The 27,520-nt window shown below is 45.5% G+C and overlaps 1 protein-coding gene across 3 annotated transcripts; it reads left to right on the forward strand.

Annotated features, from left to right (window-relative positions):
* Window positions 1–27,479, forward strand: LOC114656914 (ATP-binding cassette sub-family G member 4-like). Of its 3 annotated transcripts, XM_028808524.2 has the most exons (15): window positions 1–89; window positions 986–1,246; window positions 5,973–6,090; window positions 6,240–6,372; window positions 6,460–6,510; window positions 9,417–9,562; window positions 9,665–9,788; window positions 14,429–14,543; window positions 14,724–14,869; window positions 14,964–15,065; window positions 20,678–20,846; window positions 20,927–21,027; window positions 21,109–21,267; window positions 21,344–21,462; window positions 24,857–27,479. In XM_028808524.2, the coding sequence occupies exons 2-15, from the start codon at window positions 1,015–1,017 to the stop codon at window positions 25,080–25,082; spliced, it is 1,941 nt and encodes a 646-aa protein (XP_028664357.1). In that variant the 5' UTR covers window positions 1–89; window positions 986–1,014; the 3' UTR covers window positions 25,083–27,479. The 3 variants fall into 3 exon arrangements, with proteins under 3 accessions (XP_028664357.1, XP_028664361.1, XP_051787916.1); XM_028808528.2 differs by lacking the exon at window positions 1–89 and having other exon boundaries at window positions 14,967–15,065; XM_051931956.1 differs by lacking the exons at window positions 1–89; window positions 986–1,246 and having other exon boundaries at window positions 6,026–6,105.
* Window positions 27,480–27,520: the final 41 nt, after the last annotated feature.

The following is a 27,520-nucleotide window of genomic DNA, read 5'->3' on the forward strand; positions in this document are numbered from 1 at the left end:
GTTTGGGGTTAGGGGTGGGGGGAGGCCAGCATCTTCACCGCTTCAACGTCCTGCGGCTCCCGGGAGCGACTTCGCAGGGGCTTTTGCAGGTACGGGGGTCGGGGCTTATCTTTCTGTCTATCCAGTCACCCGTTTGACCTTCTGCATCCCTGTTCACCCCCTCCCGTCCTTCATTTCCTTCCCTTCTCGTCGTCGGTCCGTCTGTCTGCCCTCTTGCTGCCCCCTCTGCCTGACCGTTCCTGTGTTTTGCTCTGTCTGGTCTGCAAGTCTGTCCGTTTCGTTTGCAGTCCCCGACACACCCGTCCGACGGGCTCCTGCACTGCGGGACTCTCACGCTCCTCTGCACGAGACAAAGCGGAACTGGTTGATGCAGGAATTCTCCCGGTGGCTGGTGAGACCCACTCTGCCCAGTAGATCATACATGGAAAAGGATATCTGAGCATCAGGACACATTAAGTCGTCTGTGGAAGGGTGAGGGGCAAGCACAAATGATGTATCTGGGCCTCCTTTACCTAGGGGGAGGGAGTGTGTGTGTGTGTGTGTGTTGGGGGGGGGGGGGGGGGGGGGGGGGGTAAGATTTAGGACTTTTCCTGGAAACGGGGTGTCACAAAACCACAGAGAGAAAGCGATACGGGTGCAACTAAGTTGGGTTTAGGACAACCGTAAACAAAACACGGACCGTGTGCCAGAAAGTGCGCATCATGACCTCATCCGTGAGACATTAACTGGGGTGTCACAATTTGAACATCAGGACCTCCCGAGTGTAAGATGGATATCTAGAATGAGCAGACTTGCGTCCCTGTTTCTCTTCTTACCCTGAATACAAGAGCCTTTAAGAAAAGACATGCTTGGCACGGTTTAATTGGCCAGCTCGCCTATTGAACATGTGTACGCGTGCCCGTCTCTGTATTGTGCCACCTGCTCTTGTCTTCTTCTCGCCTTGTTACCTCTGCCCAACCGCCTGCCTCGTTTCATCTCTGTACAGGACGCTGCTGACCCAGTTCGCCCGCTGAGATGGCCGAGAAGGGTCTGGATCCCAGCCCTGTTTGCATCCCCCTGGAGGAGTCCGTCTGCAACGGTGCGACCCAAGAAACCACCCTTCTGGCTGCCACACACCTGAAGAAGGTGGAAAACCACATCACGGACGCGCAGCGCTTCTCGCACCTGCCCAAACGCTCGGCGGTCGACCTGGACTTCACGGAGCTGTCCTATTCGGTTCGGGAAGGGTCCTGCTGGAAAAAGAGAGGTAAGCTGCCTTACAGGAGTTGTGCATGTAGCAAGACGGGGCCACTAGAGGTCACCCGTGAGCCACGCCTCGCCTCACCTCAATACGGCCTAGAAATCACAGCGGAATTGAAAGCGCGGCGGAATAGGCAGGTAAACGAAATTACAATTAGAAATGGGACGGTGCGTTTTAATAATTTGGCATAAAAATAAAATGAAAATGAGGCGGTACGAGGTATGACTTGAGACTGCACTTAGGAACGGACTGATTTTAGCTCACGAGCCCCTGAGTGGATGCTTAACACGAAGCTGCCGTCAGCGCTTTGATCTCCTTGAAGGCGAAGTTCTCTCCACTGATTGGTCCGCGGCCGCCGTCACTAGCGCACGTGTTGTTTTTTATACACGTGTTCTGCCGCTCTGACATCGATTACCTTCTCCTGCCCCAGGAGCTCTATATTTAGAGCTGATGTCTAGCGCAGGAGACGCCCTAATTTCTGCGAACATGGGGGCGGGGAGTACCGTGCAGAATGCCAACCTGCCATATGTCGGATATCTGAGCTCCAGTGCAGCTGAAACCTAAGAGATGCTGCAGTGCTGCCACCAATTAAGAATCAGTAGAGCAACAGAGAGAGTAGAGATAGTGTGTCATGTAGAAAGTTACCAATGCAATACAGGTCACCCGTCTGGCAAGGAAGTGGCAAGGAAGTGTCACTCGTGTCACCATTAAGACAACCAGCCTTCTACTAATAAGCCACCTACACTTTTAAAAATAACGGTTGTAAAATGGCACTTTACTGGTTTTTGTGGTTCCTTTGGTGCGTCCCTGAAGTGACCTGCAACAGATTTGAATTAAGCAGCAGTATAAATACGCAAACTGAAACACGGCTACTGACAACTGAAAAGAAAAGCAAACAATCGCAGCCCAACATACTCAGTCCCGATAATTCCTAATGCTCCTTCCTTCAAAGTTGATTTAACTCTCTTCCATAGCTTCTTACATACAGTACCTCGTAGGACTCTGCAGAGCCATTGCTTGATAAGGAACCATTGCATTCTGTGAAGGGTTCTTTGTATATGAAATTGGTTCTTCGGTTTTGAAAAGACTCCTAATATGTGCAGAACACATAAATCTTTAATGTATAGTAGGTGACCCAGTAGGATCCAGGAGATCGTGAAATCCTCAGCTTGACCCGTGTTACTGTGTGCAGGGCTGTGGAGTCAGAACATATAACCTTTGAGTCCGACTCCTCGATTTATTATCCACCAGCTATGACTCCCAACTTCTCAATTTATGGTACCACTGACTTTTATTCTGAATCTGACACCTCCTTCTATGGTACCATCAACTCCAACTCCTCAATTTATGGTACCACTTACTCCAATTCTGACTCTGGCTCCTAAATTTATGGTACCACCAACTATGACTCCCAACTTCTCAATTTATGGTACCACTGACTCTTATTCTGAATCTGGCACCTCCTTCTATGGTACCATCAACTCCTCCTCCTCCTGTTACCTCTGATTCTAACTCCTCTATTTATAATTAGACTAATATTTTTTTTTTTGTTCTTTATTTCGCCTTATACAATTTTTCGTTTTAAGATTTTCTTAGTTTTCACATACTGCGGTGGGTTGGCACCCTGCCCAGGATTGTTTCCTGCCTTGTGCCCTGTGTTGGCTGGGATTGGCTCCAGCAGAATCCCGTGACCCTGTGTTCGGATTCAGCGGGTTGGAAAATGGATGGATGGATAGTTTTCACATACCCCTTGGGGTCAGAGCGCAGGGTCAGCCATTGTACAGCGCCCCTGGAGCAATTGAAGGTTAAGGGCCTTGCTCAAGGGCCCAGCAGAGTAGGATCTCTTTTGGCAGTGACGGGGATTCGAACTGACAACCTTCGGGATTCCAGCACAAATCCTTAGCATCAGAGCCATTGTGACTACTGTATAAATTTGCATATAAGTCGGGTCTTGAAACCCAAAAAATCGATCATAAAATCAGACCCCGACTTATACTCCCGTTCAAAACTACCACACTTTCTTGCCTCCTCCAATCTCCCACCAGTTTCTCAGACACATCGAATTTTGTTGCAGCAGCGCAGTTACCAATTTCTTTTGCCACTTCAACGATGTTTAATTTCAAACCAGCTTCATATTTTCTTCTGATCGAACGCTCCATCGTAGATAAGGGATGCTCTTACGATAAGGTGTATGAGGGTGTGAGATACAAAAAACACAAATCAGTGCAAATGTTGCTTCGGAATAGTTTGGGTATTACTGTGTGGTCACGTTGGCACAATAGAGAGAGAGAGAGAAGTGAGGAGCACACGCTGATACAGCGCATTGCCGCACCCACATAGAAATAAAAAGGCAGTGTGCCCCATGATTACTCTTTTAGGTGGGCATTAGCATATCATAATCTCTCGGACCAATAGCGTAAGTTTTCCGCATTCGACTTATATGACTGACATTACAAAATATGGGAAATTATAAGGTAAAATCAAGCCGTGATGTATCTGTGGGAGAACTTAAACACAAGTACATACTGTATGTTGATTGAAAGCACACAACATACGAGATACAAGGACCCTCCTCAGTGCCAAGCACAACTTCTAACACTTTTGGATGGTAACACTGCAAGTCAAAGTCAAACTGAACTTTATTGTCATCTCAACCATATACAAGTACTGTATACAGATAGACGAAATTGCGAAGCTCAGGGTGCACAGTGTAACAACATGACGTGCAAATAATAATTAAAAAATAAAATTAAAATTAAAACACAAACAAGACAAGACATTGTGCAAAGACAAGACAAAGACAAAGAAGTAGCAGCAATATTGATGTGTAAGATATGTAATATAATAAATAAATAATAAATAATACCGAAATGATCAGTGTATGATAATAGTTGTTTAAGACAGGTGTAAATGTTTCACAGCAGAAGGATAACAAGAGTGTCAAAATCCTTAAAGGTCAGTATGAGATTTTCAGTTCTTCTCTACCTGCACACTCGTCTTTGCAGGTCAGTGGCTCGCATGTATAAAAGTTCTGTTTTTCGAGGTGGTCGAGGCCGTGTGGAAGGTCCCAGGGGTCCGCCTGGTGTTAAGGAGTCTAACAGTTTGGGGGTAAAAACTCTCCTGCAGCCTGGCAGATCTGACTCTGATGCTGCAGTATCTTCTCTTGGATGGCAGAAGTGTGAAAAGTCCATGTGAGGGGTGTAAGGGGTCCTGCACGATCCTGCAGGCCTAGCGGACACTGCGTTTGTAAAATATGTCCTGCAGTGAAGGGAGAGGCACCCCAATAATGTTCTCTGCTGTCTTCACTATCCTTTGCAGGCGCTTGCGGTTGGATATGTTGCAGTTGCCATACCAGACAGTGATGCAGCTGGTCAGAACACTCTCAATGGTGCCTCTGTAGAACATGGTGAGGATGGAAGGGGGAAGACTTGCTCGCTTCAACCGCCTCAGGAAGTGTAGCCTCTGCTGGGCTTTCTTGATTAGTGATGAGGTATTATGTGTCCACATAAGTTCCTCAGTTATGTGCACACCCAGGAACTTGGTACTCCTAACAGTCTCCACATCTAAACCGTTGATGCTGAGTGGGATGTGGGCAGGTCGTCCACGATTATCTCTTTTGTCTTGTCGACATTGAGAGATAGATTGTTGTCTTCACACCATGCAGACAGCCGTTCCACCTCATCTCTGTATGCTGTTTCATCATCCCTGCTTATCAGTCCCAGCACCGTCGTATCATCCACAAACTTGATGATGTGGTTGGTGTTGTGCGTGGCTGTGCAGTCGTAAGTCAGCAGGGTGAACAGCGGAGGACTAAGCACGCAGCCCTGTGTCGCTCCAGTGCTCAGTGTGATGATGCTGGAAGTGTTGTAGCCCATCCGAACTGACTGGGGCCTCTCTGTCAAGAAGTCCAGGATCAGTTTTACAACCAGCCTTTGAGCGATGATTGTGTCTCTTTTGAAATCCGATGCGCTTGTAGGTTCAGTCTTTTCAGAGCCAGTAAAACGGGTGATTTTTACGTCACATACATTTTCTGCAATGCACTGACACTGATGATATTTCCCATCTCTTGTGATTTTAAAGTTTTCAAAAATTAAAATTCTTTCTGCCATTGTGATTTGTGCATGGAGTTTAAACTCCCATAAATATGAACGTAATATAGTGAAATTTGCAAAAAATTAGAAATCAGTCGTGTCAACTTTAAACCTGCTTAATCCAGACCAGGGTCTATGGGGGGTGAAGGGGGAGCTAGATCCTATCCCAGCTACCATAGGGCACAAGGCAGGTACAAGGCAGACTCAGAATATCGAAATCTCAAACTTGGCACCAGTGATGCCAAAGTTACAGACTCAGTGCTCAGGTCCCCAGCACAAACTGAATGTGACACAAAACAGGCTTAGCCTGGCACCCACAAAATCTCCTGAGGACACGGTGATCATGGCGCACCAGTAGACCCCCATATAGGGCATATTCAGTCTGAAACTGTCCCCGTGTTCAATAGATACTGCAGCACCAGTAAAGGTCTCACGTTCTGAATCAAAAGTACACCAGTGGAATGAAAATTAGGAGCAATGCAGCACCAGTAAAGCACACAAAACACGCTAATTCTGTCAAAAGCACATCCTCTGGTACATACTTGGCATAATACCCAAATGGTTCCCAATGTTTTGTCAAGTTGCACCTTAGACTCCAGCTAAAGAAATGCTTTCATTACGCCTTTGGTTTTTGGACTCAGGGTACAAGACGCTCCTCAAATGCCTGTCGGGGAAGTTCTGCAACCGAGAGCTGATTGGGATCATGGGGCCTTCTGGGGCTGGCAAGTCCACCTTCATGAATATCCTGGCAGGGTACCGGTGAGTCAATCACAGGTGTGTGTGTGTGTGTGTGTGTGTGTGTGCAGGTGTGTGTACGTATTGCAGCATGTGGTGCGTGTGTTCCTTTGTACAACTACGTGGATGCCAGTGTAACTCATCGTTTAGTAACCCTCACTGTCCGCTTACAGGGAGACAGGGATGAAGGGTCAGATCCTGGTGAACGGCCAGCAGCGGGAGCTCCGCACCTTCAGGAAGATGTCCTGTTACATAATGCAGGACGACATGCTGCTGCCTCATCTCACCGTGCTGGAGGCCATGATGGTGAGGCTCGTTCAATGCATGCATGTTCACTCACTGCCCGTTGTCTGTGAATCTCTCTGCTCACGGCTTGTCTTCTTATTCTTGCAGGTGTCTGCCAACTTGAAGCTGAAGGAGAAGACAACTGTGAAAAAGGAGCTGGTGAGTCAACCGTACAAGGTTGCGGAGTCCTTCGTGTGAGTGCCCCTGAATCTCACACTTGGTATCCCAAAGTCACTCTTTAGCAGCACGGTGGCGCAGTGGGTAGCGCTGCTGCCTTGCAGTTAGGAGACCTTGTTTCACTTCCCGGGTCCTCCCTGCGTGGAGTTTGCATGTTCTCCCCGTGTCTGCGTGGGTTTCCTCCCACAGTCCAAAGACATGCAGGTGAGGTGCATTGGCGATCCTAAATTGTCCCTGGTGTGTGTGTGTGTGAGTGTGTGTGCCCTGTGGTGGGCTGGCGCCCTGCCCGGGTTTCGTTTCCTGCCTTGCGCCCTGTGTTAGCTGGGATTGGCTCCAGCAGACCCACTGTAGTAGTTAGGATATAGCGGGTTGGATAATGGATGGATGGATATTCCTTCATAATTTGCAAGGGATCACTAGGAACTGAAATGCAGAACAGGTTTGTTAATCACCACTTCACCCTGTCCTGTGCCATCCTAGTGATGCCCGCTCCATGCCAGGCAGGGGTCTCTCACCTGGTGACACCACAAAGTGTTAATCTGTGGGTGTGCTGGCTGATTGACCGTGGTGGGCGCAGAGTGACAGCAGGTTTGTTGTTTTGTGGTTTCCTTTGTTTTCTTTTGTGCATCCCTCTCTACGGTTATCATTATTAATTTTTAACGAAAGCACCATTGTAATTTCTCTTCTGCTGCCGTGGTGTTTGCTAGGGGCAGGTGTGCTGCCACATGGAGCCTCTCCTCTCACACTTCTTCTCACGCATGATATACACACATTGAAGGATAGTGTCTGTGCATCCCCGGTGGCACCGTTAGTGGCACTGTGGTCTTACAACAAGGAGACCGGAGATCAAGTCCCAGATGCTCCCTGCATGGAGTTAGCATGTTCTCCCCGTGTCCAAGTGGGTTTCCACTGCGCTCACCTACAGTGCAAAGACATGCAGGCCAGTGGGATTGGAAATGATAAACTGGTCCATTTCTCTGTGTGTGTGTGTGTGTTCACACTGTAACAGACTGGTGTCCCATCCAGGGACTGTTCCTGCTTTGTGCCTGATGCTCACTGGATGAGGCTCCAGCCTCCCCACAGCCCTGTTCTGGATAAGCAGGTTTGGAAAAGGGATGGACAGATGAAATCGTAACCCCCCATACAGCACATCTACAGACACAAATTCACACATTTAATCTCTTTATCTCACTTCAGACACACACCGCACCTGTTTGACAGTCTGCCTCACTGCACACAAACCCAAATTTACAAAACTGGCAGCACACAGTGAAGCTCCATCAGCTGAAACCCTTGGATTAACACTCGTCATGCATGACAATGAAGCCTTTGTGCATTCAATAAAAATGTGATAAAAAATATCCATCCATCCATCATCCAATCCACTATATCTTAACTACAGGGTCACGGGGGTCTGCTGGAGCCAATCCCAGCCAACACAGGGCACAAGGCAGGAAATAAAACCCGGGCAGGGCGCCAGCCCACCACAGGGCACACACACACACACCAAGCACACACTAAGGACAATTTAGGATGGCCAATGCACCTCACCTGCATGTCTTTGGACTCTGGGAGGAAACCCACGTAGACACGGGGAGAACATGCAAACTCCACGCAGGGAGGACCCAGGAAGCGAACCCGGGTCTCCTAACTGCAAGGCAGCAGCGGTACCCACTGCGCCACAAAAAATATTAAATGTTATTTGTTCGCTCAGCTGTCCTTTATTAAATACTAGTCATTTAGCCCGTTACAATAACGGGCGCTAGAACAGTAGTGCATAAACATTAGTAGGAACAGTCTGTATTAAATGGCAAGGGACTTTGACCTCATTCTTTTTGTTGGTCGTATTTTTCTTTCTTTCAGCCTTTCTTTTGTTGATGTTTACTTGCTGAGCTGACTGTTCTTCGTGGGCTGCCGCCGTGTATTGTGTGTCTTTAATTTTCTGTGACAGTAATACTGTCTTGTACGGCTCTATTCAATAAGGGCGCGTAGATAATTTAGTTCAAATGGCTCTGGAATATGTGAAGAGCAACAGGTGCAGATCTTTATTTACGCGCTCCTTTATTCGCTGCGCCCAGTTGAGGTCGTCCTTTTGCGGCTCGCCTTTTTGTGTGCGCCCTTATCTTGTACGTCCGCTGGCTTGTACGTCCGTAATATACCTTTAATTTTCTCTGGCGGTAATACAGGCGTGCGCGTCGGTAATATGCCTTTAATCTCCTCTGACAGTAATACTGGCTTGTATGTGGCTGTAATACGCGTCACTGTATTGTGTACCTTTAATTTCCTCTCGCAGTAATACTGGTTTGTATTTCCGTAAAACGCCTCTAACTTTCTCTGACAGTAATATCGCGCGTCGCACAGTACCCCGCGCATGCGCACTTCATCAGAAGACACCCACACACGGACACCTGGGCACACATACGGATTTTATATATATAGATTAGATTTTGCTTAAAGTAGGGCTGGATTAAGACCTTTAGAGACCCAAAACATTTAAAAGATGTTGGTTCATTGATTGTGTGCCATGCTGGTCAATACTTCGCAGGATACTCCAATCCTGGGATCATCAATCGATGATCACGGGGGGGCTAATTTCCAAGATTATTGAGAGTTATAAAGGTAAAAGTTAAAATTTTATGCAAAGCTAAGTTAAAAGCTTATTTTTTTTAATTCAGTTTGTTCACCCACGTTACTGTAAGTGGTTCTGTTTGTGGTTTAAAATATAGAAATTTGACTTCTTCATCTGCAAATGTGATTTGACTTTACTGAACATAAATCAAACATTTTCTAGGGTGCGGGGGCATGAAAAGTTTGGGAGCCCCCGCTCTACATAGAAAGGGGGGTTTTCAATTTCTAAGGGTTTTTTTTCTGCTTTGGTTTGCCTGCAGGTGGATGAAATCCTCATCGCCCTTGGCCTATTAGAATGCGCGTACACTCGAACCCTCTGCCTTTCAGGGGGCCAGCGGAAACGTCTCGCCATTGCGCTGGAGCTCGTCAACAACCCGCCTGTCATGTTTTTTGATGAGCCCACCAGGTAATCCAGCTGTGTTTGGGTGTGGGGGTGTCCAGTGGAACTACAGTAGGTGTCTTATTTTTCGTTTTCTTTTTCCTCTCTCTGCTTCTCCTCTTCCTCCAGTGGTCTTGACAGTGCTTCTTGTTTCCAAGTGGTGTCCCTCATGAGGTCTTTGGCACAAGGCGGCCGCACAATCATCTGCACCATTCACCAACCCAGCGCCAAACTCTTTGAGATGTTTGACAAGGTGGGTCTCTCTGCTGCCCCTAGAGGTCAGTGGATGTGCTTCACCTTGGTAGTGTCATGGCTCAGCAAAGGCTCCAGAGTGTCTGTTCAACGTTTTGGTTATCTTTTAAATATTAATTTTGTTTATTGTATTGTTGATTTTGTCTTCTGTTCCTTCTGTGTGTTATTTAAATTATATTGTGCTGTTTATTCATTATTTTGATATTTTGCAAATACCATATCTGTATATACTGTGTATAAAATCCAATATCTGTCTGTCTGTCTCTGTCTGTCCGCTTTTCACGAGAGACCTACTTAACGGATTTAGATCAGGTTTTTTTCTAGAATTTGCTGGAACATTCTGGTTGATTTTGCGACTTCTGTCATCTTCCTAAGAATCACAGTTCACTTGCAGGGGCGCTATATTTGCGCTAATCCGAGACAGAGGCTGCGGGCCGAGAGGAGGAGGAAGAGTGACGTCAGGAGTGAGGAGCCAGGCAGGGCCCTCCTCACTCACGCGCCAGCCTCTGTTCAAGTCGGTGTACCTCTGCGTTTTGGAGAGTACAGTACATTGTCTTCACTTAGCTAGCGATGCCTATTTGTTTATTGATTTTTAAAGTTTGTTCTGTTTCACTAGTACATGGGCAGAGCCACAGGGAATGACTAGTATATATTTATATATACATATATATATGAATTATATATAAATATATATATATGTATATTGTAAAAAAGAATCACAAAACCAGGATTAAGGGTTGGAGATTCTGTCCCTGTGGCAGCACGGTGGCGCAGTGGGTAGCGCTGCTGCCTTGCAGTTAGGAGACCTGGGTTTGCTTCCCGGGTCCTCCCTGCGTGGAGTTTGCATGTTCTCCCCGAGTCTGCGTGGATTTCCTCCCACAGTCCAAAGACATGCAGGTTAGGTGAATTGGCGATCATAAATTGTCCCTAGTGTGTGCTTGGTGTGTGGGTGTGTGTGCCCTGTGGTGGGCTGCTGCCCTGCCTGGGGTTTGTTTCCTGCCTTGCGCCTTGTATTGGCTGGGATTGGCTCCAGCAGACCCCCGTGACACTGTAAGTTAGGATATAGCGGGTTGGCTAATGGATGGATGGATGGATTCTGTCCCCGTATACTGTAGTTTTCTTCAAAATGCAATCTTATGGTCAGGTTTGTAGAGTGTACAGCAGACAGAACATTAGCGGCAAGACGGACAATTTATGCAGTGGAAACGGAAATGGGGAAACAGTGCACTGAGGGTTATGGGATGGTGACATTGGTGGACCGGAGGAAAAGGAGGAACCTGGAAGCAACCCGGACGTTTGGTGTAGAATTCAAGGGGCTGTTTTCTTGTCTTTCCTGCCAAAATAAAGAGAGATCTGATAGTACATTGTCGCAGTCCCTTGTCTTGTGGTTTCGTGTTGCTCGTCAGGTCTGTAAGCTGCTCCCTAATTGCTCGTGTGTGACAATATATATATATATATATATATATATATATATATATATATATATATATATGCAGTATATATATTTTTGCAGCTGGAGATCCACAAAGGGAGAAAAGAATGAATCACGTATCATAAAGTAGTTTTTATTCCCGAGCTTTCAACCCCTACCAGGGGTCTTCATCAGAGGATAATGCTTAGACTTACAAGAATCAAAGGCAACACATTAAAGTGAGGTTGTTAAGTCAGTATGATCAAGGGGATGGGGGGTTGTATAGTTTATTTATTATGTACATGTTCTTCTTAAGTTAGCATATGCTGGATTTATGTCCAAGTGTCTGTTGATGGCGTTTTCATTTGATAGCCAAGACTCTGCCAACTCTCTGGCACTTTTAGTACTGGCCTTAAATTTTACTTTTACATTGTCCCAGTTGAATGTGTGTCCTGTTGATTTAGTATGTGCATAGATCAATGATAGTGCGTCCTTTCTTCTGACGGCGTTGCGATGTTCCTGCACACGTGTTGAGATTCTTTTTGAAGTTTGTCCTATGTATACCGTAGAGCAAGAATTGCATGGGATACTATAAACTGCATTTCGTGTTTCTGCTGTCGATTTCTTGTTACTGTATATACATATATATATATATATAGTTTTTTATATATATATATATATATATATATATATATATATATATATATATATATACAGTACTGTATATATATATATGTATAAAACTATATATATATATACAGTACTGTATATATATATATATATATATATAAAACTATATATATATATATACTGTATATATAAATATCTAGTTTTCTCTGTTGTCTGCCCTGTCCTCTTTGTGTGGAGCCTAGGGGGACAGGGCCGCCTGATAGTGCAACTGGTGGGCTTCCCCAGCAGTATAAATGGAGAAGCTGCAGCATTGCATTTCTCCACTCATTCTTGGATTTCATTTTATGCATTTTTGATTTGAATTCTCAGCTTTTCGACTCATTTCTTTTCATTATAAGGTACTGTTATTTAGTTTTTTGTTTTTGTTTTGGGTTTTGTCTGTTTGGCAAATCTTTTTGGTTTCATTTTTTACTGCTTTTTTCTCCTTGTATTTTTAATAATTTAAATCTTTTAGGGCAGCTGTCGACTTTTGTCGACACATAGGGTTAAAGGTGGATGTTGACTAATGTTGGCATCCCGGAGTGCAGGGCAGTGATCTGCTGTAAACATCGAGAAAACTCACCGTTACGTAATAGGTGGGCTCTCCTTGCTAGAAGGAAAGTTAACTTCATTGACTTGTCCTCAAATCCCTGCACGTGCGTGAGTAGCGTAGAGCAAACAAAGTCTAGAATTGGCATCGATATCGGGCGAGAGGGCGACACGTACACGCAAAGCAAAATACTTTGTGTGTATTATTCTTTTTTTTTTTGTATTATTGCTGAATTTGACTCTGGCTTATCGATCTCCGATTTTGATGCAAGTGATCAGGAGATCAAAAAATGAAAGTCAGGTACCTGCATCAGCTGATTTGTCCCCAGCTGACGCATCCATGGCAAGAGTCGCTCTGGGAGGACCACACAGACATTGATCCGTGGGGGGCAAGCTGGCTGCCAGACTTCACGTGCTGGTGGGCACCACGGATCACCAGCCACTCGACTACTTCAAGCTGTTTATTCCAGAAAGTGCCTGTCAGCTTAGGAGTGATGTGACAAACACGTACTGTATGTAATAATTATGTGAATTTACATGCTGTAGAGGCTCATGGAACATAAAGCAGGGAGACATTTGTCATAAAGAAGTATTTTTTGTTGCTATATGTATGAAATCATTGCTTTGTGTGCTTTTCAGAAAACTGAGTTTTTTGGAAAACACATTCAAGCCCTGGGGACAAAAAGGTAAAAAAATCAATTAGCCCTCAAAGAGTTTAATAAATCCTTAAAAAATAGTAAAGAAACTTTGAATGTTTTTGGGCAAGAGCCTTTTTCACAGTTTCTCCTTTTGTCTGTCATAATTCCTCTATTTATATTCATACCAGTAACGGCACACTGCATGATAACGTGCAGTGAATACACTCGACTGAGAGAGTTCCAGCTATCCTCACCCGATCAGCGTCTCTTTGTCGTCGCTGGATGGCTTTTTTGTTCTGCTCTACCCGCTGCCGAGAGTTGATTCTACAATAAAATAAAATAAAAATAAAAAGAGCAATAATTCCAAAACTGTTCGGTTTTAATTTAAAGCTGTAGTGCAGAGTTTCAGCATAGTATATGTGCACCAGATTTCAGGCTACAGGTTATTTTATTTTTGACCTTGACCTTCCTGGGTTGACCTTTGACCTTGGATGTCAATCCTCACCCCCGAAAGTGGACAGTAGACGTCACGTAGTACATGTGTACCAAATTTCAGGTCGATAGGTCAAACAGTTTGTGTGCTACAGGTGATTTAAACTCCTGGACAGACAAACAGACAGCCACGGTATAGTGTATTATATAAGAAGATTTATATTTATATTTACACTTATATTTTTATTTATATTTTATTCATTTGCATTTGTAAGCAATTTACTTTTAAATGATTCCTGCTAATCTTTGTTTACTTCCGGTCGTCACCAGTTTGTGTTGCTATAACCATTTCCTGTCTGTGGTTGCCACGGAGACCAGTCCCGGAGTTGGCGCGAGTGGCATCATTGGCATGACGGTATAAAGATTAACATGATTGAACCATAATAACTCGAGTTTGATGAACTCTGATTAAAAACGTTGAAAGTTTTCCTCCATTACTTTTGTTTGAACTTTTCTGGGTTATGTTTGGGTCTTGTTGACATCTCTCTCCCTGTTACTTTTCTAGTTAAGACCCCATTGCTTGTTAAATGGCTCTCCTATTGGTTATCTCATTAATTTCGGTTGCACTTCAGTGTTGACCTTAACATCCTCCTTTTGGGAACATTGTGAGCTTAAAAAGCCTTTGCTCAAGTTGTGAGCCTGTGCAGGCCACAAGCCTGCCTTTTGAGTTTGGGGGCTACATTTCAGACGTGGGGTGTGGGCAGGTTTGACTTTTGTTTGTTGAGGCCTACACCCCTTTTTGAGATTTTGGAGATCATAACAGGTAAACTTTTATGTGCAATGCAATGGTCAACATTGGCCCATTACCAGTATGAGGCAAAACTGCTCAGGAGCAAAGCAACTTTCCAGGTCTTAAAGTCCTCCATTTTTGTTTCTCTGCAGCTGTACATCCTGAGTCAAGGCCAGTGTATCTACAAGGGCACCGTCCCCAACCTCATCCCATACCTCAAGAACCTCGGCCTACACTGTCCCACCTACCACAATCCGGCTGACTTCAGTAAGTGCCTCGACATAGAGACAAGGTGTAATTCAAGTGATGTGATGTTTAAATTCCCCCTCATAACTGGGTCACTAAATAGAGAGCAGCCATTGCAAGTTTCGGTGGTCTGCAGACATAGCACGCCACAGCTCTCTTTTTTTATATGTCTTCATCTTCTGTGTCCATCGTGTCTTCTAGTTATTGAGGTGGCGTCAGGGGAGTATGGTGATCTGAACCCTGTCCTCTTCAAGGCTGTGCAGGATGGCATGTGCACCATGGAGGAGCAGAAAAGCATTTCCAAGAAAAACGAGTCTGTGTCCTCCTGTCCCAGCCAATGCCATAGCGTGAGTGTCACCATAGTGTTGTGTGAGAACTCCATGTTGTGGCCATTGCGCCTTTGTCCACTTGTGTCCAACTGTCTCTCTGTGTCTGTCGCAGCAGGACTTTGACCCTATTGAGAGCCATACCTTTGCCACCAGTACCCTGACTCAGTTCTGCATCCTGTTCAAGAGGACCTTCATCTCTATCTGCAGAGACACAGTAGGGCACCCTCATCAGAACTCCTTACCCTTCCTTCTGGCCAGTCCACTTCCTGACTAACCTGCCCACCTGTGTCCAGTCAGTTTCACTCTCTCATCTTCCCATTTACTGACTCAACTGTCCCTCTCTTCCCAGTTAATTTTCCTTTCTCACCTTTCCATCATCTGTCCATTCTATGCCTTGCCATTTCCACAAACCGGTTGTCCACCCTTCTTCCACACCTTTCCAGAATCTCCTCTAAACTTATCTCTAGTCCATTTTTAATTCAAATGTTTTTCATTTTTCATCTATTGATTCACCCGCTTACCTATCACCCATTGGTGTCCTACGTCAAGTCAATTTTATTTATAAATCACATTTAAAACAACAAAAGTTGACCGAAGTGCTGTACAGCTTCCATAAATACATCAACACACACTCACACAGATATATATATGGGACAAAACACAACCTGAGGTCTCGCTGCTTGTGACCTTGGAGAGGCGTCAGTTAATTCTTTAGAATGACCCCAGTGTAGAGGACGTGGACCCACCTGTGCTCGCTGCCCCAATGGCTTTCATAAGAAGTCTCTGGCAATGCCATATCTTAGCCGTATCGCTGGTACAGGAGTCCTATCAATCTTTGTCTCGAGAAAATACCTCCAGACAGACAATGTTTTTAGTGAAAACGTCAAGCTTTGCCCTCCATTACTGATCGGTTTCACTTGCTTGTTGTTGAGTCACAGCGTTTGCTTCGTTTCGACGATGTGTCTCTTCATCTGTGGCATTAGCACAACGTTATTCAAGTTCAAAGTTTATTGTCATGTGCACAGTAAGGACACACGTTTCCCTGTACAATTAAATTCTTTCTTTGTTGTCCACACCAAATGACAAAACCAACGTATAAAGATAAACATAAATAATAAGTAGCAGATAGATAATAAGTAACAGAGGCAGCATAAAGTATAAAACCAGAATAGAAGTATAAAGTGTAATGTGCAGGTAGGTGTGTGATGGACAAGTCAAATACAGTTGTGTGAGGTCGATAGAATGAGGTGGACCACCGTTATGAACTCCAGTCAGTTATTTAGGAGTCTAATGGCCTTGGGAAAGAAAGAGTTCTTTAGGCTGGAAGTCCTGCATTTCATACGTCTGTACCTCCTGCCTGAGGGTAGAAGTGTGAACAGTTCATGTTGGGAGTGGGTGTGGTCCCTGAGGATCGAGGCAGTTCTCTTGCGGACTCTGCAGTTGTAGATGCTCTGCAGAGAGGGCAGTGGGGTCCTGGTGATCTCCTCAGCAGTCTTTACCACTCTCTGCAGGCGTTTGTGGTCCATAGCAGTAGTGTTGCCGTACCACACGGTGATGCAGCTGGTCAAGATGCTCTCAACAATGCAGTTGTAAAAGTTGCCGAGGATCTTAGTCGAAGATCTTCCTCAGCCCCCTCAGAAAGTACAGACACTGCTGGACCCTCTTGACCAGCTGTGTTGGTGTTAAGTGTCCAAGTGAGGTCCTCACTGATGTAGACGCCCAAGTATTTAATGCTGCTTACCCTCTCCACTTCAAGCCCTCTGAAGAACAGTGGTCTCCTCTCCTATCTCATGTCCACTATCACCTCCTTCGTCTTTTCTGTGTTGAGTGTGAGGTTGTTGTCCTCACACCATGACACTAGACTGGCCACCTCCCTCCTGTAGGCCACCTCGTCCCCTCCAGTGATGCGTTCTATCACTGCAGTATCATCTTCAAACTTTAGGATGATGTAAGCGAACAGGATGCCAGGATGGTGTGATGGGATTCTGTTTCCGTGTGCAAACCAAAAACCACTGCAAGCAACTCCATCAAGGGCAAGGGATGGGGTCAAGAAAATATCCAAGTCAGTGACTATCCAGTTGAATCAACCATTAAGAAATGGAAAGAGTATGGTAGTGCTGGAAATCTGCTAGAGCAGGTCATCCACAAAAACTGAAGAAGAGGAGTGAGGGAGGCCACCAAGAGACCACTGAGAGCTCTATGGCTGAGATTGGCAAGACTCTGCAGACAACCACTGTGCCCGGGTGGTTCAATGCCACCGGGACTGAACTTGAGAGCCATTGGCCTAACCTACACAGTGAAGACAAGAGAACACACCAAGCAACTCCATGGAGAGGTGACTGAAAAGCGCAAACCAGGGAATGGTGACAAGAAAATATCCAAGTCTCTGAATATCCAGTGTCAAAAGAAAGGCCAAATGCCACAAAAAGGTTTGGGGTAGCCACCCCGCATAATGGAAGTTGGGTTCAGGAATAAGCAGTGAAAGCATTTTCCAACACTGAGTTCAAGACAGAACTGATTTATGTGAGACAGAAAGTCAGGGAGGGGATGTGAGGTCATCAAGGCCAGCACTGAAAGTGCGGTCATCGGGACTGGAACCAGTAATGACATCATTGATCCAGGCAGAATTTCCCATAACTGGTCTGCAGAAAAAAAGAGAGAAAGGGTTAGTACACTCTGCCACCCCCTGGTCCAGCATAGAATTACCCTCATTTGAGCCATTTAGCTGCCTCCCATGCACCCGTGTGTGACACCAGTTAAATCAATCATGAAGAAAAGGAACAACTAAAATGTCAGACCTTTCAAGGGGGTGAATACTTTTTATAGGCCCCGTATTTATCTTCCTCTGGTTCATTTTCTTCGACTCATCTATCCTTGTCTCTCTGTTTTGTTTTTCACATCCGCCTCTTGTCTTTTTGTGCTTAATTTCCTGAAGCTCGAAGTTCCATTTACCTGACTGCTCCACCTGTTGTTTTCTAGATTATTCTCTGGCTCGCGTTTCTGTTACTCTTTCTCCCGTCTATTCTCTGCATTTTCGGACTCACCTCTTCATGTCACACTCCTCCTTTCCTTTCTCACCCTTCCATTTGTCCTCACTTCTCTCCAGTCCTCATCTGCCCATTTCCACATTTCACTATTCGCCCCCCTTTCATTTTCATCTGTTTTTTCTCTTCTCCGTATGTTTGCTGATTCACCTGTCTGTCTCTCTAATGCTTCTGTCGGTGGTCCGTTTACAAACTTGCATATCCACTTCTCTTCATTTCATTTTTTTAGTCTCCTCTTACTTTCATACTACTCTGTCCCAATCCCCAACTCACCTCTCCATCTCTCTTTGTGCTCTGATTCATCAGTTCATTTCTGTCCGGTCACTTCATGGCCCGTCTCCTGATTCACCTGTCACTTTCCTAGAGTGTCTCTCTGTGTCTTTAATGCTTCATTTTTCATCTCCCCTTTGCCCCCCCCCCCCCCGCAGTTAATTTCTAGATTAAACCTTTCGTTTCTCACACTTTCATTTCTCCACACGTCTATCCAATTCTCATCTGCCCATTTCCACGTTTCATTGTTTGCCCCCCTTTAGTTTTCGATTATTTTTCTCTTGTCCATATGTTTGCTGCTTCACCTGCTTATCTCTCCAGCACTTCTGTTGGTGGTCCGTTTTCAAAGCCACGTATCTATTTGTCTCCAGTTTCCTTCCCAGCCCCTCTATCTGTCTCTCTTTTTTGGTCTAGTTCCCATCTTATCTCTTTGTTACTCTTCAGTTTATTTCCAGAAATACATTTCCTTCTCTCTCTCTAGTCCATTTTCCAGTTGTCCTCTCCAGTTTTCTGAGGTCCATTCCTAAACTCTATTGTCCATCACCTTTAACCTTTCCTCCATTCTTTACTCTTCCACAAATTTGCTTCTTCACCTGCTTACCGTGTCTGTCTCTAATGCTTCTCTGTGTGCTCCATTTTCAAACTCACCCAATTTTCTACCTTCCATTGTTTTAGTCGCCACTGACTTTCATACAACTCTATCCCATCCCTGTCTGCTCCAATTCCTATCTCATGTGTCCAGCTCACTCTGAGAGATTTGTCTGTTGATTTCTCTCTGCTCAGGTTTACTTTGTGGTCCATCACCTGATTCAGCTACCACTTTCCTAGATCTGTGTCTTAATGGTCCATTTTCCATCTCCCCTCGTTATTTTATTTCCAGGCCCACCTTTCCATTTCTCCACTCCTCTGTCCTCATATGCCCATTTCCAAACTCCATTGTCCACCACACTTTAGCATTCTTCCAGACCCCTCTCTGCCGTATGGTTGCTTATTCACCTCTCTGATGCTTCTCTTGGTGGTCCATTTTCAGACTCCCTTATCCATTTCTCTTCTTTCCATTCTTTCATTCTGCTCTGTCCCTCTCACTCCAATGGTCTCATTCATCTGTTCATTTCTCAATGGTCAGTTCCCAGTTCTTCTGTCTGTTTCTCCATGGTCTGTCTCCTGATTGACCTGTCACTTTCCTAGAGTGTCTCTCTGTGTCTTTAATGCTTCATTTTCCATCTCCCCTTTGCACCCCCCTTACCAGCTTATTTCTAGCTTGAACCTTCCATTTCTCTCCCTTCCATTTCTCTGCACTTCTGTCCGATTGTCATCTGCCCATTTCACATTTCATTGTTCATCCCCATCTAATTTTTCATCTATTCTTCTCTTTTCCACATCCAGTCTCCTCTCCCTTGTATGATTGCTTATTCACCATATGTGTCTCTTTGAGTCTTCTCTGTATGGTCCATTTCCAGATGCCCTTATCCATTTCTCTTCATTTCACAGTTCTGCCCCTCCTTCTCTCTGGTTCAGTTCCTCACTCTTCTGTCCCTCTCACTCTATCGTCTCATTTGTCTGTTAATTTCTCCCTGGTCAGTTCCCAGCTCTTCTGGTTGCCGTCTTTGTGGTCCATCTCCTGATTCAGCTGCCACTTTCCTAGATCTGTGTCTTAGCGGTCCATGTTCCATCTCCCCTTTGTCTGCCCTCATCATTTTATTACCTTCCATTTCTTCACTCTTCTGTCCTCATATGCCAGTTTCCAAACTCTCACACTTTAGCGTTCTTCCATTCTCCTCTCTCCCTGTTTGCTTATTCACCTCATTCACCTCTCTGATGCTTCTCTTGGTGGTCTATTTTCAGACGCCCATATCCATTTCTCTTCATTCCATTCCATTGTTTTGCCACCTCATTGTTTCACAGCTCTGTCCTTCCTTCTCTCTGGTTCAGTTCCTCCCTCATCTGTCCTTCACACTCTGTAGTCTCATTCATCTGTTAATTTCTCCCTGGTCAGTTCCCAGCTCTTCTGTTTGCCTCTTTGTGGTCCATCTCCTGATTCAGCTGCCTCTTTCTTAGATCTTAATGGTCTATTTTCCATCTCCCCTTTGTCAGCCCTCATGATTTTATTTCCAGACTCACTCTTCCATTTCTTCACTCTTCTGTCCAATTCTAATATGCCCATTTCCAAACCCCCATTGACTATCACACTTTAACGTTCTTCTATTCCCTTTTCTCCCTTATGGTTGCTTATTGACCTCTCTGATGCTTCTCTTGGTGGTCCATTTTCAGACTCCCTTATCTGTTTCTGTTCGTCTCATTCATCTGTGAATTTCTCTCTGCTCTGTTCCCAGCTCTCTCAGTCCATCTCCTACCTCGCTCTTCATCTTCCTCAAGTCTCTGTCTGTGTCTCAGTGCTCCATTTCTCCAATTCCCTCATCCACTGCTTTCTCTCCTGTTTCTCCTCTGACTCACCCTTCCATCTTCTACCAATCCATTTCCTAACCGGCTTGTCTTTTTCGGTCTGGTGCAGGTGCTGACGCACTTGAGGGTCATGTCACACATCTGCATTGGCCTGCTGATTGGGCTCCTGTACCTAAACATTGGAAATGATGCCGTCAAAGTCTTCAACAACACGGGCTTCCTGTTCTTCTCCATGCTCTTCCTCATGTTTGCAGCACTAATGCCTACAGTCCTCACCTGTAAGCCAACTGTAGACTCTGGGAGAGGGTGGCCATGATGGAGCAGCACAGGTGGCTGACTCTCATTCTTGCTTTCTCAGTTCCTCTTGAGATGTCTGTTTTCATGAGAGAGCACCTTAACTACTGGTACAGCCTCAAGGCCTACTACTTAGCCAAGACCATGGCAGACATTCCCTTCCAGGTGAGCTGCTACCTCATTAATTCTCCATTGCTGGATGGTATTATGTGTCATGGTAATAACCCTCGATGGCTTTTCTCTCAGATTATCTGCCCAGTCATCTACTGCAGCATCGTCTACTGGATGACCTGCCAGCCCCCCGAGGCCTCACGCTTCCTGCTCTTCACTGCTCTGTCCACCTGCACGGCGCTCGTTGCTCAGTCCCTGGGCCTGCTCATCGGAGCGGCGTCCAACTCTCTGCAGGTAATGTGCCTTTCTGTCTGAATTGCAGCGACCCTTTCCCGTGTGCACACTTATGGTCTCTGTCTCGCCCCCTCAGGTGGCCACCTTTGTTGGACCAGTCACAGCCATTCCGGTTCTCCTTTTCTCCGGCTTTTTTGTCAACTTTGACACCATTCCTAAATATCTGCAGTGGAGCTCATATGTGTCTTATGTCAGGTGAGTGGGGTGCAGAGCTGACAGTGGGTCATCTTTGATGACCCATGACCCATGTGACCCATCATGCCTTTGACCCATGACCCACATGACCCGTGGATCATTTTCCCGGCTCCAGATGCAGCGTCAGGAGATGAGGCTACAGTTGATGAATATCAGCCTCACGCTAACTGGTGCTGCATTGTTCACTGCCAAACTAGTTCTCATTGTGACAGCAAAAGTTCAATTTCTACGCTTTGTTTTCTTTTTATTAGTATAATTAATTTTTTTATGATTACTGTATACAAACCCAGTCGTTTACTAACCCAGTCTTTGCTTCCATTTGGGAGACTGGCGTCATCCCTACTGACTGGAAAACGAACGGGACTTGTCATCCCTCTCTGGAAAGGAAAGGGTGATCGCTTGGATTGTGGCAACTACAGTGGGATGACACTGCACTCGGTGCTGGGTAAGGTCCATGCTAGGGTCATCCTCAATATGATCCGTGATCACTTGCTCACCTACCAGCAACCGGATCAGTCTGGTTTTAAGCCTAAGAAGTCTACCATCGACCGCATCCTGGCACTGAGGGTTCTCATTAAGCACAAAAGCAAATATTGTCAGAGTTTCCTTGTAGCCTTTGTCGATTTCCGTAAAACGTTCAGCTCACTTGATCGAGCTGCCCTGTGGGACAACCTGAGACTTTGCGGGATCCCCTCAAGGTTATCATGGCCGGCCTGTACACTGGTACTGTGAGTGCTGTGCAGAGTGGAGGCTGAACCTCTGTGCTTTTCCCAGTTGATTCTGGGGTACTTTAGGGGTCTGTTCTTTCTCCTACTCTGTTCAATGCTTGCATGTTGAGCAGGGTTGTGGGGTCCAACGGCTGTGGGGTATCTGTTGATGAAGAAAGTTTCATTGATCTTGACTTAGCTGACGATGCTGTGATCTTCGCTGTGTCAATGGAGACTCTGATCGGGGCTCTTTAGAGACTGAGTGAGGAGTCTGGGCCTGCAAGTGTTCTGATAAAAACCAAAAATCCAGGCCTTTAATGACCTCTTGGTCACGGCCATCAGCAGTGTGTCTGTCTGCTGAGAGAGTGTCGACCTTGTCGAGAGGTTTACTTACCTCGGCAGTGACATTCATGTCTCTGGTGACTCTTCCTATGAAGTCAATAGACGGATTGGGAGAGCATGGGGGGTCATGAGGTCGCTGGAAAGGGCTGTGTAGCGCTCAGGATATCTCTTGGATAAAAGTCCAAGTCTTTACAGTCCTGGTGCTTCCTGTCTTTCTATATAGTTGGGAGACATGGATGCTATCCAGTGACCTAAGACAAAGTCTGGACTCCTTTGGTACTGTGGGTCTTCAGAGAATCCTTGGGTACCGTTGGTTTGACTTTGCGTTGCTCATGGAGTCCTAAATGAGGCACATTACCTGCATCGTGAGGGAGCCTCAGTTAGGGCACTATGGCCAAGTGGTGCGATTACCTGAGGGTGATCCAGCTCACTGGACCTTACCTAACACCTGGCTGTGGCAGATAGAGGGTCATTTCCAGAGGGTGGGACTGGACCGCGTGTCTGCCTGGGGGGTTGCCAACCAGGATCCTAAACTGTTTCGTCGTGTGGTGGGTGCGGCAACGCGCTGTACCAGTGCATGCTCCCCAACCTGACCTGACTGTATACACAACTGTACGTTTACTTTTTATGCTCTCTGCAATTCTGCATTCTGCATTCTGCCAGGAATATTTGTGCAATAAAACAAGAATAAAATGAGTTTTGGTGTGTCGAATTTAACCCTCGGCATTTTAATGGATAACTGCAATGACGTTCTTCTGTACATTGTTGTTGGTTCATTACACGCTTTGTGAGCTTAATGCACTTACCAACCCTGACCCTAAGCTTACCCCTAACCCCAACCCCAACTGAGTCTGATCCCTCTACACACTAACCCAAATACATATCTTAATCTTAACCAAACAACACCAAAAGCAGTTGTAAATCGGAAAACCCTTAACTAAAAGACTTTTTCCCAGAATCAAACCCTAGTGCTAAAATTCATTTTCCCAACCCTAAGGTTAACTTCATCCCTAGAACAATAGAATGTAAAGGTACACAAAAAATAATGGATTTTAATTCACCACTTTATTAGAGGGAATACAATTCAAAGTAGTAGAATAAGGAGAGAAAATTGGTAGAAAGTAATGGAGCAAAAACTGAAAACACCTCGGTGATTAAACAGCCCAAAACAAATTGGTTTTGATGGCCTGTGCCTTCTGGGCACCCATAGGACCAAAAACAAATAGCTCATGTTGCAGCATTGTGCATGGAGCCTATGGGAACCCTGTCTTTTTCCCTAAACCTAAACAGCAGAAAGACACGCGTTGCAACTGCAATGGTCACAGTATTACTACGTGCAAGTCGTGCGACTGCGACTATAAAAACAATGACACTAGTGTCAGCCTGAGCCAGTGCTGCCAGTGCCAGTCAGTCAGTCATCATCCAATCCGCTATATCCTAATACAGGGTCACGGGGGTCTGCTGGAGCCAATCCCAGCCAACACAGGGCACAAGGCAGAAACAAACCCCAGGTAGGGCGCCAGCCCACTGCAGCAGTGCCAGTCACAATTCCAAAATCACTTGATCATCTTATTCTGGTACCCATCAAGCGTACCAGGAACTCTTCTCATGGATCGATCAATCAGCGTTTGCCTTCCTCTGGCGGCAGCACATGACTTTGTATGATCTGTCATATTTTTTGTTCCGCAGTGTTTAATCAATCTGTCGTCTGACCTCGACTTAAACCGTATACAGTGCCAACAGTTCATGCAGGCCGCCCAGCCAAAAATGTACTCCCCATTTATGGTTTCAATCAATCTAAACATTTTCCAATATTTAGTTTTCTTGATGGCATTTTCTTTCAGAACTACAGAATCATTTCAGATCACATTACACAAACTGTCCGATCTCCCCGATTAAGATGGTTTACAGTCATTTTTAGACATCTTGACTGATATATCACTATTTTTACGCAGCTAGCGTAAACATTTGTATTAGTACAAGAATCAACAATGATGACATCACAACAGTCATGTGCATGTCATATTATGCAAATGGAGAAATCAAGTTAATTGATCGGTCTGTCATGCTAGAGATAAGTAAGTAAGTAGTCCTAATAATTCTTCAGCTATTTTCATTTTATTACATTACAGTGACATAGGAAGAAAAAACTTGGTATTGTCAGCATTATATTAAAATTTTGAACTACTATGGGTAAATTTTTATCACAGGTCAGTGGATCACGAACTCAAATGACCCATCCAATATTGTTGACCCGTTTGACCTATGACCCATTGTCAGCTCTGGTGTTGGGTGGACAGCTTTGGGGTTAAAGAGTTTACTTGTAATCCTCTGTCCTTCCCCAGGTACGGCTTTGAAGGTGTCATACTGTCCATCTATGGCATGGAGCGCCCAGATTTGGAGTGTGCCGAGACCTTCTGCCCATTCCAGAAAGCCGAGAAAGTTCTGAGTGAGCTGGATGTAGAAGATGCCAAGTTGTACCTGGACTTCATTATTCTGGCTATCTTCTTCTTGCTCTTGCGGCTGGCGGCGTATCTCGTTCTACGCTACAGGGTGAAATCTGAAAGGTAGAATGAGAAAATAAAAGACAAATGAAGTCCACTGGACCACGGAAAAAATGGACAGCCCGCACCTGAATTGGTCAGCAAACTGGACAATCTTGAACTTCCTGCCTCAGCATTGCTGGACACTGAGTTACCATCTTACAGCTGATATGCATGGCTGATGGGGAGGGGGGGAGCAGCAGTTTTTGGTAGTGAGCTTGCATGGCGGTCCCCCTGAAATTCATCCTGGGGAACCATTCTGTTGTTCTAAGCAGCACACTTTGATAACGGAGGTCCCAGTGTTCAGTACCATCAGCCTCTATACCAGAAGTCGGGGGCGCCTGCAGGAGGCGATTTCAGCATCAGGATCTCGCTTTTCTCGTGGTGCCCACCCATTTCCTGGGGTTCACTCTGTTACAGACATTGTAATATCGCACACAACAAGGCAGGCGCACACTCACAATATGTGCGCTCAGGTTCGTGGACTCTTAACAGGTGCACATTTTTACCACATACACCTGCCGAGGGCTTCACACACTTGACAAGAAACTATGCCCACCACAGAGGGTTACACACATTTACACCATTGGCTCTTCTTTATACACTTATACACACTTCCTGTCACACAAATGCTTATTCACGTGCACATGGATTCACGTGGTCCCCAACGCTGCACACATTATCATCCGCTTACACGCATATGTGTTTAAACTAACACATGTTTACGCCCAGGAGTGATTTGCACACACAGTTACTCACACACACACATGTGTGGACCTGCTTCCCTACAAATGGGGGCTGTCGCTCACCTTGATGAGAGTCACTCTCAGACGCTTCTACAGATTTTCAAACTTGCCCATTATCACAGACGCACACACACTTTTACACACGGACACTCACACACCCTCACTTTTAAACACAGGAGCACAGCGTATCTGAACAGCTGCCCATACAAACTTGTGTGCAAATGCTCCTATTGGCGCAAACTTGTAAAGATGCCCGCTTAAATAGCAGCACACACACACGTACGCAAACACATTTTCATACAGACAACCACGCCCGACCTGCATACTTGTGCTGAAGTGCCCTCATAACTACTTGCGCACTTGCAAACCTTCAGAAGGAGATTCACACCTGAATGGCTAAATGACGATGCCCGCCCACACAGCTGGGCTCCCTATTTTATATTTTTTGTTTGGTATTCGGCGCACTGTATTAATCCCCGAGGGGAAATCATCTTTTCACGTGACCTTTGGGGGGTCAGAGTGCAGGGTCAGCCATTATACAATTTTTTACGGGCTGTGCTTTAAAGCCCAACAGAGTAGGATCCCTTCTGGCAGTTACGGGATTTGAACTGGCAGCCTTCCTGATCCTTAGCCACAGGGACACCATTATATGAATACACACACACATTCACATAAACGTCATGCTTCTACGCCTTTACACACGCAGACCCACACACACAAACACGTGGACACAGGTGCTCACATTTACACACACTTGCATTCCTGAGGTGCCGCCGTGTATATACTGGACACGTTCAAATGTTCTCACACTGTTACATACGTGTTCACAGATGACAGCGATTCAAGACAGATGACTTGTTTGCTCACGGAGGGTCACGCTGGTCCATAACCCAATTTCATGTATACCCACATATATGCATACATGTCCACCTGTTAGTATTGCCACACATGTGCGCACAAGCAATAGAAGACCTACCACTATATACCTTAACAGGGTGTTAACAGACACTCAAGTCCCCACATGCGCACACACACACACTGATGTTTTATCACACACACACAATTCCTGGGTTGGCAGGCTGATGTGGTTTTCTGTAGATTTTAGGTTTTCTGTCCCGTGTCCTTCCTGTTCAGTTCAGCCTTTAAAAGTGGAATACAAACAAGTCTGCTTGGTGGGTGCTGATGACAGCAAAGCCAGGGTACTTTGTGAAAGACGATGGAGACGGGGACGATACGTCCGATGCTGACAAAGGCAGAAAGTCTTCAGCTCAGATATTTAAAAGTCCATAAGGCTCACTTGGCTGCTCCAATTTCTATTCTTAAACTTTTCTGACCAGAGTGATGGTGCTAAGGTGCTGTTGGTGGATGACGCGACTGTTGGCAAACAGGTATGGCACCACTTAACTATGTTATGGTGCCGTGCCAGTGGATCCATCTACTATCTCTTTAGAGAATTTATTGTTAACTTGTACCCATATAGAGACCAAATTAAGGATAGAATGAATGTTTGCACAAAGATTGTTCTGTGGTGGTCACCGCACGTCCACCTCAAAGTGCCCTCGAGTGTGTTAGTCCCGCTGGCAGGATCCGAGGTCACAGCACGCTGAGGGTCAAGTTAAGGGGAGCATGATATGCAACTTGTATATACTGATATGACAATAAAATGCATCTCCCCCGTTTCTGTCTGTGACGCTTCTAATTGTCCTTTGGCACGCTGTTC

The sequence above is a fragment of the Erpetoichthys calabaricus genome, chromosome 9 (genome assembly GCF_900747795.2).
Source record: "Erpetoichthys calabaricus chromosome 9, fErpCal1.3, whole genome shotgun sequence".
Lineage (NCBI taxonomy): Eukaryota > Metazoa > Chordata > Cladistia > Polypteriformes > Polypteridae > Erpetoichthys > Erpetoichthys calabaricus.

Excerpts from the sequence above, each read along its gene's own strand:
- LOC114656914 (XM_028808524.2), top strand. The coding sequence starts at position 1,015 with ATGGCCGAGAAGGGTCTGGATCCCAGCCCTGTTTGCATCCCCCTGGAG. Across the intron at positions 1,247-5,972 it reads GTCCTGCTGGAAAAAGAGAG|GGTACAAGACGCTCCTCAAA; the intron begins GTAAGCTGCCTT and ends TTTTGGACTCAG. Across the intron at positions 21,028-21,108 it reads TGGCAGACATTCCCTTCCAG|ATTATCTGCCCAGTCATCTA; the intron begins GTGAGCTGCTAC and ends CTTTTCTCTCAG.